The 16558-nt window shown below is 34.2% G+C and overlaps 1 protein-coding gene across 1 annotated transcript; it reads left to right on the top strand.

Moving 5' to 3' along the window:
• Nucleotides 1-1333: 1333 nt before the first annotated feature.
• LOC111807067 (transcription factor IBH1) lies at nucleotides 1334-1777 on the top strand. Its single transcript, XM_023692637.1, has one exon. The coding sequence runs from the start codon at nucleotides 1334-1336 to the stop codon at nucleotides 1775-1777; it is 444 nt and encodes a 147-aa protein (XP_023548405.1).
• Nucleotides 1778-16558: the final 14781 nt, after the last annotated feature.

The following is a 16558-nucleotide window of genomic DNA, read 5'->3' as shown; positions in this document are numbered from 1 at the left end:
AAATGTATGTTTAAATTCTTATATGTGTGACTAATTTCCTAAATTTTAAAACTTTTAATTTCATAATATATTTTACGTATACATAATATTGTTCTCTAATGAACAATTTCTTTATGATCCAATCATAAATGAAGTCTCTGTTGAATTAGTGAGAGACCCACTTATGTCAGTGAGAGAGTGGAACCTATCGTTCAAGTCCCGAAATTAATACTTAAAGAAAATAACTCATCTATTTACCATAATATCGTAAAAAGTGAATTCTACATTTCTGTAACTCTTTGTTTGATCAATTCTCCAAATATTAGATAAGTTTGTTTGAGTACCTCCTCATATATCTCCACGTAAAAGATTTGAATCAAATCATTTGTAACAATTACAAAGTGGATCATATGAACAGTGCTATCACGAAAAAGATACCGAACATGTTCCATATTTTTTAGGTTATTAGTTAAACACGGATGGAAGATTACATTGGTATGGAGTCGAGATTAAATTAGTAATGGGTAGGGTTAAAAGGGCATAATTAAAGGTAAGAGAGAGAGAGAGAGAGAGAGAGAAGAAAGCATTATGATTGGAATAAGCAAAGTAAATGAAAGATTAGAAAAGAAAAGGGTTATGTGTTGGGGATGAGAGAGAAGTGGGTAAACTGAAACTCATCCCATGTGCTCTCATGTGGTGGTTGGGCCTTTGGGAGGCCCCACTTTCCACTTCTCCTAATAACCCTATTTTCCCTAAGCTTTTCTTCCTCTTTCCTTCATTCTAATTAATTAATTAACATATATTAAAACTTTTCATTCTCTCTCTCTCTCTCTCTCTCTCTCCCCTCCATGGTTGCGTGTTCCCCACGCTCCACAATTTGATTCCAAAACCCCCAAATTCCCCCATAGCCATCCATTTTCAATCCCCTATTTGCTTCTTCTTCTTCCTCTTTCTCTCTCTTCAATTATTCCCTGTCTAGAGAGAGAAAAAGAACACAAAATTCTGTGTTTTTAAGGTTTCTTCTGTGTTTTTAAGGTTTCTTTAAGGTTTCTTCTGTGTTTTTAAGGTTTCTTCTGTGTTTTTAAGGTTTCTTCTGTGTTTTTGAGTCATCAATCAGCTCACCCTCTCATCAAGTTCTTGCCTTTTGTCCTTCCAAGCAACACCCTTTCTCTCTCTCTCTCTCTCTCTCAATTTCATAAAAAATAAAAATAAAATCTTCATTCTCTCTCTCTCTTAACAAAGATCTGTTGTGTCAGAGTTAGTTAGTTGTACTAGGAATTCAACATCATTCTCTCTCTCTCTCTCCCAAAATTATATATCTTCTTCTTCTTCTTTTTTCTCCTTCCTTCCCTTCATGGCTTCTAAATCGGGTCGAACCCCGATCCGATCTACCTCCACCGCTCTCCGATTGGCTCGAACCTTCCTCCGATCCTTTGCCAACATCAAATCCCAAGAACCCGCCATCCTTCCATCGCCTCCCGAGCTCAAACGTCAGAGTCGACGCATAAAAATGGTGGCATATTCCTCCATGGCTCGTGCGGCTGGGCCACGGTGTGCTTGGGCTAGAGCCCTCCTTTTCAAGCTTCGGATGCGAGCTAGACACCGGACTCTAATAACACGGCGCCGCTACCACCACCACTCGGACGACCGGGTGGGGAAGCTCCGGCGGCTGGTGCCCGGTGGGGAGAGGATGGATGTGTGCAGCTTGCTGGAGGAAACTGGGGAGTACATCCAATGCCTGAGGACGCAGGTTAAGGTGATGAAAGCCATATGTGATCATCAGTTTTCAACCAATTGAGGAAACTGCCCCTCATGTTCTTCCAATCCCATTAACAGAAACCATAAAAGTATACACAACAAGAGAGAGAGAGAGAGAGATTTGATATCATAATATCATAGGTTTCAAACCCATAATTTATTTTTTCTTCTTTCTTGCTTTCCATGCATATAAAATACCAAGTTATAAACATATATATATATATATATATATATATATATATATATATATATATATATATATATATATAATGTTTTCTTTTCCTTTGATGTATATGTATACATATATAAAGAACCAATGTTTGTTGAATTAATTGTTGTTTGAAGAAAGAAATTGAAGATAGGATTGAAGCTTAGATCCCCATCTTATATATCCATTCCGATCTTATTGTAGCTTTCTTCATCTTTGAAATTAGAACAATTGTGTGTTGGAGGATCAATTTTTTTAAATGGGAACGTTTCTTTTTCCTTAATCTTTAAGGAAGAAAAAAAAAACGGGTGCATCGTTAAATTAATCTTTCTATATGTTTCATATCTTCGATTAGATACATTAGAATTTTGAATGAATATTGATACTTAGAACTGATGAGTATTCGATTCATAAGTATGACGAACCAATCTGACTCGAATCGATTCATAGATTTGATTCGAAACTTTAGTTATAAATTGAATACATTAGAAAGAAATAAAATATGTATATGGTTAAGATTAATGTATATATAGTTTGATCAGATATAACCATTTACCGTATATATATAACTATCTACCGTATATAGTTTTATCATATATTTGTTTATTATGCATATAACTATTTAGTTAGCTATAAATAAGCAGTAAGCTCCATAATCCAATAATTCTCCCACTGGGAGACGGATCCAGTCAACCAAGAATTTCATTCTCAAATGACCATCCAACATCTTCATTACACCATACCAATTTAAGGCTTTGCATACCTCAATTGTCTCCAAACACATATCACCTTCTTTCACTCACTTGTGAGTGAAATGGTATCGTCTTCTGATGTGTTTTGTTTTTGAACGATAGATTGAGTTTTTCACCAACTGTATGACACTTTGACTATCTGTATAAAGAATCTTCATGCGCTACTTCTTGACTAATTCTTCTAGATAGTCTGTTATCCCTATCATCTCCTTTCCAGCATCAGCTATTGCCATGTATTCAGTCTCATTAGGAGCAACATAATTCTAAAGCCTAGATGTCTAACTCATCTCATCATTCATGACTTGCTCCCACTTGGTTGTATCATCTAACTATAGGGCATCAACAAAGGGCTCTGGTTTCATTTCATCGGTCAGCAACAAATAGTGTAATAGAGGTACATACCTATCTGGTACTTTGATAGTTTTGGATGATCTTCTCAACACCGGCTCAGGTGTCACTTGCTCCACCTTTGGTTCCTCAGCAACAGTCTCAGAAGTTTCTTGAGTATATGCTACAGGTAAGGTGAATTTTTCCACAACCCCCACTTGCTTTGTTGTCCCGGAACCTTTCTTCTTTTTATCTTTGTATAAGACATTTTCATCAAAAGTCATAATACAATGTCTCAAAATTCTTTTGTTCTTGAAATTCCAAAACTTGTACCCGAACATGTCAGAACATAGCCTATGAAATAGCATTTCACAGCCTCAGCGCCAATCTTGTCACTCTTCTTTGGATCAACATGAACATACGCAGTACAACCGAAAGTTCTCAAGGGATAGTACTTAAGTTCTTTTCCTGTCAATATCTCTTCTCACGACTGGAACCCCAAGGGTACTGACGACCCTCTATTGATCAAGTAGGTTGTTGTATTTAAAGCATCGGCCCATAATATCTTTGGCAATCCAGAATGAATCTTCATACTCCTTGCCCGCTCATTCAATGTTTTGTTCATCCTTTCAACAACATTATTTTTTCTTGCTTTACTGACTTCGTTAATCTAATTCCCTGAGCTGCACAAAATATTTTGAATTCTGACTTGTTGTACTCTCTCCTGTTGTCAGACCTCAGACATTTGATCTTCAAATCGGTCTGATTTTCAACTTCAGCTTTCCACTTCTTGAAGGTGGCGAACACATCTGACTTGTGTTTCAGGAAATAGATCCACACCTTCCTGCTGAAAGCATTGATAAAGGTGACGTAAAACTTTGATCCACCAAGTGATGGAATTGGAGATGGTCCCCAAACGCCTGTATGAACCATTTTCAACTGCAGTTTCTCCAGTTCTCTAGCAGCTTTTGTGAATCTAACTCGTTTCTATTTGCCCACAACAAAGTTCTCACAAAGACCCATATCAACAAATTTTAGATCTTCTAAAACTTCTTTTGCAGCTAACATCTTCATTTCTTTCACGCTCATATGTCCAAGTCTATTGTGCCATACACTTGAATTTGAAGCACTCTTAGCAACAACAACCATGTTTATACACCCTGCAGTGGTGTATGAGATTTCAAATTTTGTGCCACATGCTACCACCATAGCAGCACCCTTCATAATTTTCCACGAACTCTTCCCAAACTCTGTTGCATAACATGTGCTATCCAACTGACCAATAGAGATCAGGTTCTTCTTGAGACTAGGAATATATCTAACATCATTCAATGACCACTGATTTTCTGCGGGAGTTTTTATGCAGACATCTCCCTTTCCTTCAATCTCCAAGGTTTTGTTGTCGGCAAGATACGCATTCTCCATATTCTTGATTTGAAATTCAGAAACAACTTCTTATTTGGAGACGAATGAAAATATGCACCTGAATCCAAAAATCTAGGATTCAATCGGACTGTCCACGATGAGGATTAGAGCATCCTAGTGTCTTCTGTTGAATTTATAGAATCATTATCATCCTCCGATTTGTGATCTACTTCCTCTTTGGTCTTGTACAATTTGTCCAAAAGTGACAATTTTTTCCACAATTTCAACACATTATGTTTGGTATGTTGGGAAAATTTGCATGGTTCTTTGATTTTGATCGACTTTCTTTGGTTACTTCTTCCCCTTTCGTCAACACTGAGAGCATTACCAGACTTATCCTCAATTTCTCATTTGCGAATACTTTCGCTGAGAACTAGATCTCGAATTTCATCAAACTTTAGTTTCTCAAACCTCGGGAATTGCTGATCGTGACAACAACAATATCACACGATTCGGGTAAAAATGACATCAAAATCAATGCTTTAATTTCATCTTCGAAATTAATTTCCACCAAACTCAATTGACTTATAATCATATTGAATTCATTTATATGATCTGCAACATTACCTTCCAATATTTGTAGATTGAACAATCTCCGCATCAAATACACCTTATTCATAACCGACTATTTTTTTGTACATATTCGACATCGCCTTTAATAGGTCCGATGTTGTCTTCTCCTTAATGATGTTGAACGCCACATTTTTTGACAACGTCAATCGGATCAATACTAAGGCTTGCCGCCTTGAGCTTCCACTGCTACATGGTGTCATGGTATCCGATTTCACCCCCAACGGGGTTCATGAAGATCTTTCAGGTATAGACATTCTTCAATTTGCATCTTCCAAAAACCGAAATCGAAACTATCAAACTTCTCAATTTCAATCTTTAAGCTCTTCATCTTCACAGATCGTGGTAACTCTTGCCTAGCTCTTATACTAGTTGTTAGGATCGCATAACAACACACACTCAATCTAGATGAACACAAAGAATAGGATAGAGAAAATGTAATGAGGAATATTGGTCAAAAGTTTATATTGATGATTTCAGGTATGTATAGTAACAGAGAATATAGAAAATGCATAAATTACATTTTCAAAGTACGCAATGGTATATATGGTTTAGTTTACACTATATAGTTTTACCATATATATCATTTTACTATACATAGTACTTATATATGACTATTTATATAACGACCCTAGATTTCAACTAACCTAAAGTCGCTACCATCATTATAACATACTCTCTTATGCAGAAATAAACATTTAAAATTTTGTCATAAAACATTGTCATGACTTACGAGTTCAAAAACATCTTTAAAACAACATAACACAATACTAAATCAAATAAATAAATAATAAAAGTAAAAACACCCTATCCTAACCTAAAGTCTAAGAAATAAACTACTACTATTTTATGCATGTGTTATGGTCTTCACGCGATCCACAACCGTCGATTTTTTTTTTTTTTTTTGCCTACCTTTATCCAGAAAAGCGGAAGCCAAAGCTCTTATTTTCTGTTGAGTAATAGTTCGAGTAAGTCTTGAATGAACCCCTCGAAAGCTTGATGCAAATAAACGAGTTTTTGTTCTACGTCTCCAGGCTATATATCGTCGTCTTCTTTCAGTTAGTCCTTTCTCCTTTCCTAGTCTATTAATAACAAAACGTATTTCTCCTAGTCTATAGTTACTTCTTAAACGGTGAGGTCCTCTCTATACACCTGAGCTCCTTCTTTTATTTCATCAATGTTATTGTTAACTTGTACAATTCACCCTCTTTGGCTCTACTCATGAATTAGCTAGTAATCGGTCTTTCACAACGAGATCTACCTATAGAGTAACGGCCTTCTTTTATTTCATCAATGTTATTGTTAACTTGTACAGTTCACCCTCTTTAGTTTTACCCATGAATTAGCTAGTAATCGGTCTTTCACAACAATCTATAGCTCTACTCATGAATTAGCTAGTAATCGGTCTTTCACAACGAAATTTACCTATAGAATTGGGTAGCTAACCCTCTTAGTCCGTTCGAATAGGGAATTGTTTCTCATCTAAAATTGCATCCCGGATTTGAACTTGAATTTCAAATATAAGAAATTGTGAATGTGCTGTGGAAAAAATCCGCGAGGATTGAACCAATGTGCTATAATTGTTTCAAAATTATTAATTAATTCATCTCCGCCAAGATTTTAGCCAAGATTTCAAATATAAGAAATTGTGAATGAGCTATTTTAAAATTTTAATAGAAATTATTGGTTAAATGTTTTATACTTTCCTAATCCAAATTTGGAAAAAAAATTTAAAGTTTATTAATCTGCCAGCAGGATTTCATGTGGTACCGCGTGGAATTTTGATAGAAATTACTAGTTAGTCATTTTATGCTCTCCTAACTTAAATCAAGATTCGCATTTTAAATATAAGAAATTGCTATAATATCTTAAATCTTTGTACTAAACCAACCATATAAATTTTATAGTAGTCTATAATTAATTGAAAATTTGTAACTTTCATGACTATCAATACCATATTGGTTACGTAAACGTAACTTGTAATCTTAAAGAGAATTTTCTATGACTTAAAAAATACAATAAAATCTCCTTAAACCCAAACAACATGTATGGATCTTGTCATCCACTGTGAAATCTTTGTAGCATGATTAATACACCTTATTTTGTATTATTCTCCCTTCTTCACGAGGATTTGTCATTGAGTCCAATTGATCCCCTTGTAATGCAAACTTAAAATCATTTGCATTCCATGATCATAATCTTCTCGAGGTCTTTACTTTTATCTTTAGGTCATGCATGGATGTAAAAGTGTAACACTCGAGTACGGATGAGAAATTAAAAATTCGATTTTTCTTTTAAAGTCAAATTTTTAGAATTTTATTGAGGATTTTAGACACAAAATTTTAAGATGAGTTAGAAGAGAAAAATGATTAGAAAAATTTGAGGAGTACAAAAAAGATATAAAAGAAAATAGTGAAAAATTGGTCAAAGTCAACTCCGAGGGATAAATGGGTCATTTTGACCCTCCATTCCTAATTAGGGGTCTAAATTAGCCCTAATTAGATAGGTAAGAATTAAGAAAAAGAAAGAAAAGAAAAGGATGAAGAAAAGAAGATGAAAGTTGAGGGATTCTTGAGAGAGTGTTAGAGAGAAAATTGAAATCCCCTCCCAACAACCATTTGGAGTCGGAAATTTGCTAGAGCTTCGAGAAACATTTTGGGCTTTTGAATCACTAAATTCCGTTAAAAATCGAGGAAGAACAAAAGGTATGATTTTTGGGTTCTTGATTTCGATTTTCCTTCAAATTCTAGATTTTTTTTTTTTTTTTTTTTTTTAATGATCGTATTAATTATTTATAATTAAAATTTTGNGAAATTCGGAATTGATTCAGACCCGAAAGTTGCATTTGAATGAACGTCAAGAAGCTGACATTTTTTTTGTGAGTTTTTTGTTTTTTATGATCTTTAGACTCGATTATTCGTTTTTATAATTAACTAAAAATTATTAGAAAAATACCGTAGTAAAAATGTATTAAATGTCTATAATTTTTGTGAAAAGTTATGTTAATTTGAGTTGTAGCAGAGAGTGTTATGAAAATTCAAAGGAAATAGAAAAGAACCAAAAACTAGTTTGGAAATATGGAAATTTTGACGAGGAGTTGAATGAGTAAATGACAACACGTGAGAGAGACATTTCAGAAATTTTGGAGCTCCTAACATGCAGAAAAACTAGCTTAATAAGGCACACGTTATCCAAGAAAGTAACTACACATACTCTTGACAAATAATATTTGTAGGGATTATTAGGATGTGGTAACATGAGAGTATTCCTTACATGAGAGTATTCCTTACTTTAGGTGGATAGAAAATGCTTATTAAGATCGTCAGCATGGCATTTTTGGATGAGTATGTACTGTAGGTATGTTATGGTAAAATTATCGTTATGCCATTAGGTTGAGATTTCCAAGAAATACGCTATTTTATGTATTATGCTAGCTAGAAAGAGAATATGCATGACTAAAATACGAGTTGGACAATATGGATAAGTATGTTATCCATGATGTAAGAAATTACCAAAATGCCCCTATGATGAGATTTGTGATGAATTATTTTATATGCTTTCCTTTATGTTAGAAAGAAGGATGAAGTATTGAGATTTTTACTCTGGGTGATTGATGGATGTTATCTCCTCATTAAGCTTGTTTGCTTGTATGTGTGCATGATATAGTATATGTTAGTTCCAGGTGCTTGAGTGTGTGTTCTCCCTATAAAGTGTGTTAATCTGCACAGAGCTAGAGTGTTAGAGTCAGGTTGGCTAGACGATGACCTAGGTCAGGAGGCCTCCAGTAGATTGAGCACCTTAGGATCATGAGAGATGGTTAGAGGGTTTAGACCCTTGGTGCTCACAAACTAAAAAAGACTTGAGGAGTCAGAATAGAGCAACCCGAAGCAAGAAGTCTGTGTTAAGTGAGAAGGCAACCCTAATTCTCAACCCAACAATCCAAGCTTTTATTGAAGTAAGAACCCTTGAATCAAAAAAAATTAACACCTTATTTGAAGTTCGTATCAACCAAGAGATAACTAAAATTAGATTACCTCCTACGATAAAAAAAATCTAGAAACAAGAATTGAAACCTTGTTTTAAATTGAGTCAATCCACAATCAAACTTAATCAAAACTTGATTAAATGGCTCAGATTCAATCTATCACAAGAATTGCACGAAACTTAGAAATGACAAAAATGATGCACAAATTTTCAAGGGTGAAAGTCTTAATTTGAGAGATAAATTTTATTTATCAAAATCCATCTTTTACATAATAATTTGTGGGTATGTATGTTAGATAAAACCTTTGTTTTTCCTTATTTAGATTACGTTTACATTTAATTCTCCGTTTGACCATTTGACAAACACGTCGAATGGATTAGCGAATTCTTAGATGGCAATTTTCTAGGGAGTGGCACAGATTCAGTTGGCCACTCTCCACCTTAGGATAGGTTATATTTAAATAGGAAATCTGTTCATAAATTTAATAACCTGATTTTGAAGAGTAGTCAAACTTTCAGTCTCTCTGTTATTTTACGCATTTTATTTTTCTTCCAACAACCTCCTGTCGACAATTTCCTCTCACCGAAAATAAAGGATTTCCTTGGCGATTATCGAAATCCAACAAGTGGTATCAGAGCCAAGTTGAAGCCATCGGTGTATATCATTGCAGAGGAGCCATCCTATCAACAATTAAGTTGAATAGCTCAAGTGGTTAGAGTGTCGATCTAACAACACACAGGTCTCAAGTTCGAGTAGAAGAAAATGCAAAGTGCGAAAATAAGCACATAGTGGGGTCCTTCATCCCGAGCAGGCTCGCTCACTCCTCCATGCCGCCAGCAAGTGCCGGCATCTCCATCACCACCACGAAGAGGCCGACGTCGTGATGACGGGCGTCGAGGTGTTGTTGAGCGAGTGATCAGGGAGACAAAAAATTGCAATTTCAATCGAGACATTGCTTGACGTGAATGACCTAACGGTGGAAGAATGGCTTGCACGCCTAAAGCTCTGTGACGACACCGGCGAGAGCAATGGGCCCTCCAGCCGCAAAGGCGGTAAGAAGTCGTAGAAATCTCGACTGAAGGAGGAGCGATGTCGAGGGCAACAAACCATATGACCGGGGCCAAGTCTGCGTTCTCCGAGCTTGACTCGGGGATTTGCGGGACGGTGAAATTTGGCGACGGCTCCGTCGTCGAGATCGAAGGGCACGACACCATCCTATTCGTCGGCAAGGGAGGCAATCATCACAAGCTTGACCGGCGTTTACTTCATCCCGAGACTCAAGGCTAATATTGTGAGCCTGGGTAAACTCGATAAGGCTAATATTGTGGTTCACCTAATATTACTTCATCAAACGCGGGCTACTTAGGATCCGCGATGATCGACGACGGTTGCTCACGCAAGTTCGGTGCACGGCAAACTGTCTTTACATCCTAAAGCTAGAGATAGAGCAACCAGTCAACTTCTCGGTCAGGTACCGAAAGAAGGAAGACCTATTAGGTGAACCACCTGGACTGGCGGCGCGCCAACTCGAAGAAGAGGCGGCCGAACATGCCGCCAGGGACATCGAGCCATAGGTCTCAAAACGGAGTTCAAACGAAACGAAATAAGGTAGATATAACACAAGTTTTAGGAGGAGATTGTTAGATAAAACCTTTGTTTTTCCTTATTTAGATTCACACGTTTACATTTAATTCTCCGTTTGACCATTCGAACCACCTGGACTGGCGACGGCGCCAACTCGAAGAAGAGGCGGCCGAACAAGACGTGGAGTCTGGAGGACATGCCGCCAGGGACACCGAGCAACCGGTCAACCTCTCGGTCAGGTACCGGAAGATGGAAGACCTATTAGGGAGAGGTGAACCACCTGGACTGGCGGCGCGCCAACTCGAAGAAGAGGCGGCCGAACAAGACGTGGAGTCTGGAGGACATGCCGCCAGGGACATCGAGCCATAGGTCTCAAAACGGAGTTCAAACGAAACGAAATAAGGTAGATATAACACAAGTTTTAGGAGGAGATTGTTAGATAAAACCTTTGTTTTTCCTTATTTAGATTCACACGTTTACATTTAATTCTCCGTTTGACCATTTGACAAACACGTCGAATGGATTAACGAATTCTTAGACGGCAATTTTCTAGGAAGTGGCACAGATTCAGTTGGCCACTCTCCACCCATTCTTAGGATAGGTTATATTTAAATAGGAAATCTGTTCAGAAATTTAATAACCTGATTTTGAAGAGCAGTCAAACTTTCAGTCTCTCTATTATTTTACGCATTTTATTTTTCTTCCAACAACCTCCTGTCGACAATTTCCTCTCACCGAAAATAAAGGATTTCCCTGGCGATTATCGAAATCCAACAATGTATAGTCTATCCACGAAATAAAATTTCAATTCTTCAAATGTCCACTAAAGAAGTTAAGTGGTCATAATTTAATCCCACTCCCTCCATTGCTCCACAAAAGAACAAAAATCAAACAAATAACTTCCCAACAATTATGAAATTAAAAATAATAAATAAACTTTTCTAACCACTTCGAGTGCAATTTATAGCAACTTCATCCACTATTTGCAAATATTCACTTCTGAAGCTCCAAATAGTTCTTCCTCAATCAAATTAGCTTGTAAAACATGAAATAATGGTTGAACCGAGCGTATCCATTTTTGAAGATGAATAATGACTGTTTGTGAATTTTCTTGTCCTTGGATTGTGTGATAGGTCTAATTGGAAGATTTGGAACAACGTGATCTTTTATCATTAAGCCACCTAGTTGCCCTAAAAATCCAATAAAACTTGTCAGCTCCTAGATATGACCAAGACGAAACTTTGAGGTTTAACTCTATGAGTAGGATGTCCATAACATTTTTAAAAATTGAATAATTTCTACCCACTTTTTATTGTCCTTAAAAGGGAGATACTTAAAATGTGCAATAAATTTTCATTTTAGGGAGAAAAACAAATATAATATTGAATGAAGGTTTTTTTTACCCGACAATTTGAATGCTCGATTTCACTTAGATTAATCTTACTAAACTTGGGTTTCATCGAGTATAATATGATAAGAAACTTTGAAAATTTGAGCCTTCAAACCTATATTAACCATACTGAACTCGATTTCACCTCTATCAATCTAATTCAAATTCATCGTTATGATTCAATAGAGTAAGTTCAACTACTTCCACATTTTAAACCCTCCAGGTTTCTATACTATTTTTCTCCATCTCATATTTACGTAACAAAGTTGGTGCAGTAGGCACCACACAATAACGTGCACTTTTCTATCTTGGAAGTCACTATTTTTCTAAATCAACAAATTTACTATTGAAATATGTGCCCGTCAAACATGATTTCTCTTATCAAATTTGTACATAAAAGTTATATATTTAAGAATTAGAGGTTCTTGTACCATAAAAATTAGAATATTTATATAGTTGAAAAGAAAAAGATAAAGTCAATCATTTTACAATCACGTTATGTTATGCTATATATGTCGATAACATAAAATCGATAGATAGACGAAAAGCTTGAGAAGAGAGAACAACCCAATTTCTATTTTGGTTCTTGTGAAGTCTCCATCGGGAGAGAGAAAACGACATACCACGATGTCCAAATGACTTGGTTTCCTTACAATAATCAAACAAGATGGCCTAATTTACATCAATCAAAACAGTGTTTAGTACCGTCTATAAGTATTGAATTGTAATTAATGAAGGGTCTCTTTCTGTCTTTGAAAACCCCAAACTTGTTTCTGTGTTTCTAAAATAGAACATGTTTTGGAAAGGCATAATAATAATAATCCACACGTTGAAAATATGTTGCCAAACCCAAACAGTGTTATAAAAGGAGGAAGGTCGGTCTTGTACGATAGAACTTAAGTATTGTCTTGTCTTGTCCTGTCATGTCTTTTCTATTTTGTCTTCCCATCTCTTCCAAACAGTGTCTGAAACTATTTAATAAAGCTTCCATTTCATTCGTTCATTCATGGAGTGAATTTATTTAATCAATTTGAAGTTTAAATTTGCATGATCTAGAGGTGTTTAAATAAATTAATTCTATTTAAAAATTAAAATTACAAATTTATCTATCACTAATAGAAATGTTTTTTTAACGGAAAAGTAGGTAGGTGATTTTACTGTACTCGAGACACAAATTGTGAAGATCGGATCTCTTTTAAGGAAATTATTCTCTATTAAAATAAAATCTCAATCAAAGGAGGACTATATTTTAGAAAACCCTCACCCTAAAAAATTCATTTAAAGAGGATATACAAACTCGAATGAGGATAAAGAAGGAGTGAACGAGAACGGAAACCATATCCCTCACCCACCCGACCCTATTTAGGTTATGAAGAGTTTTTCTTTACTCATGCTCTATTCCCCACCAAAATCGTAAACCCTATTGATTCTGACCAAGAAATTACGCTAAATGCAAAGAAAATACATAAAATCGAACTAAAAAGAAGTTAAATACATGAAAATCGTAAACCCTATTGATTCTGACCAAGAAATTACGCTAAATGCAAAGAAAATACATAAAATCGAACTAAAAAGAAGTTAAATACATGAAAATCGTAAACCCTATTGATTCTGACCAAGAAATTACGCTAAATGCAAAGAAAATACATAAAATCGAACTAAAAAGAAGTTAAATACATGAAAATCGTAAACCCTATTGATTCTGACCAAGAAATTACGCTAAATGCAAAGAAAATACATAAAATCGAACTAAAAAGAAGTTAAATACATGAAAGATAAGTCCGAACGCCTATTAATTTGAGCACGTTTTCAAACTTAAAAGCTGGTTAATTGAGTGAGATAAAAGCAAGACTTTAATTTAAATTTGGTTCATTCCTCAACAAGTTAGAAAAGTAAAAAGGTGATTCCTTTTTCTCTTTATAATTAAAAAAAAAAAAAAAAAAAAAAAAAAAAANAAAAAAAAAGGGAAAGTGTTAGTGGGAAAAGCAAGGTATGGTCACCGACAATGTTAGAACACACTTGATCTTCCCCACTAACATGTTTTATGTTTTATGTTTTATGTTTTATGTTTTATGTTTTATATGATGGGTTGCTTCCACTTAATCACTATATATGAAAAATGAAAAGCAAAAATAAAAAGAGTCAACTTCACACTTAATAACACTAACATTTACATTCATATCAAAATTAATTAGGTATGGACAATGCCAACTTTTAATCACTCAATTCAAGTGTGGGCCCTTCACAAATTTCTTTTCATAGAAAACTTTTTAAAAAATAATTATAAATCGCTTCAACCAAATAATAATAATAATAAAGGAATAATTATTATGATATTTTACATGTGTTAAAAGTATGATATTTTACATGTGTTAAAAGTATGTATGTAGTGACGTCACTAATTTAGGGTAAGAAAATTAGGGGCATAACAGCATGTACCGTGCATAGACTGTGTGCAGAGGAGTACTATACATCTAACCCTATCCAGACTAGAAAACAACATAAGGTCATGCTATGATGTCTTTATAAAAGGATAGGTCCCTTCATGTCACATGTGTTTGCATTTTCCAACCCCAACCGTGAGATTACTTACTGAATATTTCTTAAAATACTCAAGTCATGAGTTTTTTTTTTTTTTTTTTTTTTTTTTTTTTTTNAAGGCACCCCTACACGGATGCCGACATCGTGATGACAATCATAGGACCAAAGCTAGGGTAGATGCATTCATGTTGTTTTCTTTCATCGCCCTTGGATTAGATCATGGCAAATACTTTATTTTTGTGTTTTATTTAAATTCGTGTTATTTATTTTTTACCACATTGTTTAAATGACTTTATAATGAACGTGTAAGTCTATGACAATGTTATGAATTATTTTAAATTAATCTTTTCGCACATTGTAGGCATGTTATACATGTAGTGGTGACCTTGATTTTAATAGGAAATTAAAGTTGTTATAGTAATATATACTAAGGGATATTTATTGTACCATATGAACTTAAAAAGTTACAAAGAATGTTATTCAAATTAGTCTAAGATAAAGTCAAGTCAAATTATGTCCAATTTCGTTGAACTCCAGTTACTATATTTATGTCACATTAAGAAAATTAAGTTTTATTTATGTAATAATAACTTCAAGATATTTGAAGTTTGGTTACACATTCTTCGTAGATGATTTAAATCTATTATTTGTAAACTTGTTTTATTAGTGTATTTTAAAATTTTAAACTTTTTATTTATTTTTTAGGTCACATTAATTATGACAGAAAGTAGAAAGGTTACAACTATTGAAATATCTCGTGGAACATCAAGAGTTTAATTGTGAGACTATATAAATCCGTCATTGTAAAATAGACAAAAAAAAAAAAAAAAAAAAAAAAAAAAAAAAAAAAANAAAAACGTTTATGCTTTTCTTTTAGTCTGAAGCTAAGTTCCTTTGCAATTCATATCTATCTTGCTCGTTAAGGTACTTTCTCTTCGGGTGGTTTAACGCTTTGAGATTCTTGTATATTTTAGATTTAAAGATTTTATTCTTCAATAAAGTGATAAAATAGGGTTTCCAAGAGTTGCAATAATCTAGAATGAAATTAACTTGTTTCGAAAGTTTTAGCATATAAGAATTTGTATCTCCATAGTTCTTCGATCCAATTAAATCATTCGCACACAATTGATAGATCCAGAACTTTATGTCAACGAGTTTGATAATATATGTTATGATTAATTTGTACCGAGACTCATTTAGTATTTTCAACTTTGTAACATTCTCATTAGATTTGAATTTTAGTATATAATAATTTATTCATTATACTTCATAATTGATAACAATTTAACATAACTATAAAAGATTTCATCAAAATTTAATGTCCTTTTTTACTATACAACCATAACAATAATTGTTAAAAAAAATTAAAATAGGAGGCGAATAAGGTGCTAAATTTCAAATTGTTACAAAATTAATAGTATATGAACTACATAACAAAATAAAATTCATGAACTAAATCGGTACTTCCATAAAAGTTGAAGGACTAAATACAATCAAATTTGGAATAGTAGGTATACATTTTTGTTTTTTTATAAGAATTATATTTATTATGGATTAATTTCTTTAAAATAATATACTACAATTAATAATATATTTAAAAAAGGATTAACGTTTCTATAGAAAAAAATAAGAAAAACAAAAAGCATAAGAGTTGTTCAACAACGCTACAAATATATATGGCTTCATTATGAGTGACCCAATGCAGGGATACTGAAGTTTTCATGGCTTTACTTTTGGTATTCCCTATAAAAACTCATATCGATGGAGATAATATCAATTCAACAACAGAGTTACACGCTAGTCCAGAGCTATATGAATCGGATTCCATGGTAGCAATGTGACTTTTTAAGTCAGCCGCAAAACCATTCCATAATATCTTATTTTGTTGAGGCATACCCTAAGTTCCAACGCAGGGAGGGGGCGTATAACACATCGTTCAAACCTGAAGTTATTGTAGACATAAGTTTAAGAAAATTTGTTCTTTACCAAGAACATCAGCTGTGGCAGAAATGGCATCAAAATACATTCACCATCTAATA

Source organism: Cucurbita pepo, chromosome LG12, assembly GCF_002806865.2.
Source record: "Cucurbita pepo subsp. pepo cultivar mu-cu-16 chromosome LG12, ASM280686v2, whole genome shotgun sequence".
Taxonomy (NCBI): domain Eukaryota; kingdom Viridiplantae; phylum Streptophyta; class Magnoliopsida; order Cucurbitales; family Cucurbitaceae; genus Cucurbita; species Cucurbita pepo.
Note: the sequence above shows the minus strand (reverse complement) of the source record. Positions and strands in the feature narration are given on the sequence as shown.

Coding starts and splice junctions, on each gene's coding strand:
- LOC111807067 (XM_023692637.1), top strand. CDS start 1,334: ATGGCTTCTAAATCGGGTCGAACCCCGATCCGATCTACCTCCACCGCT.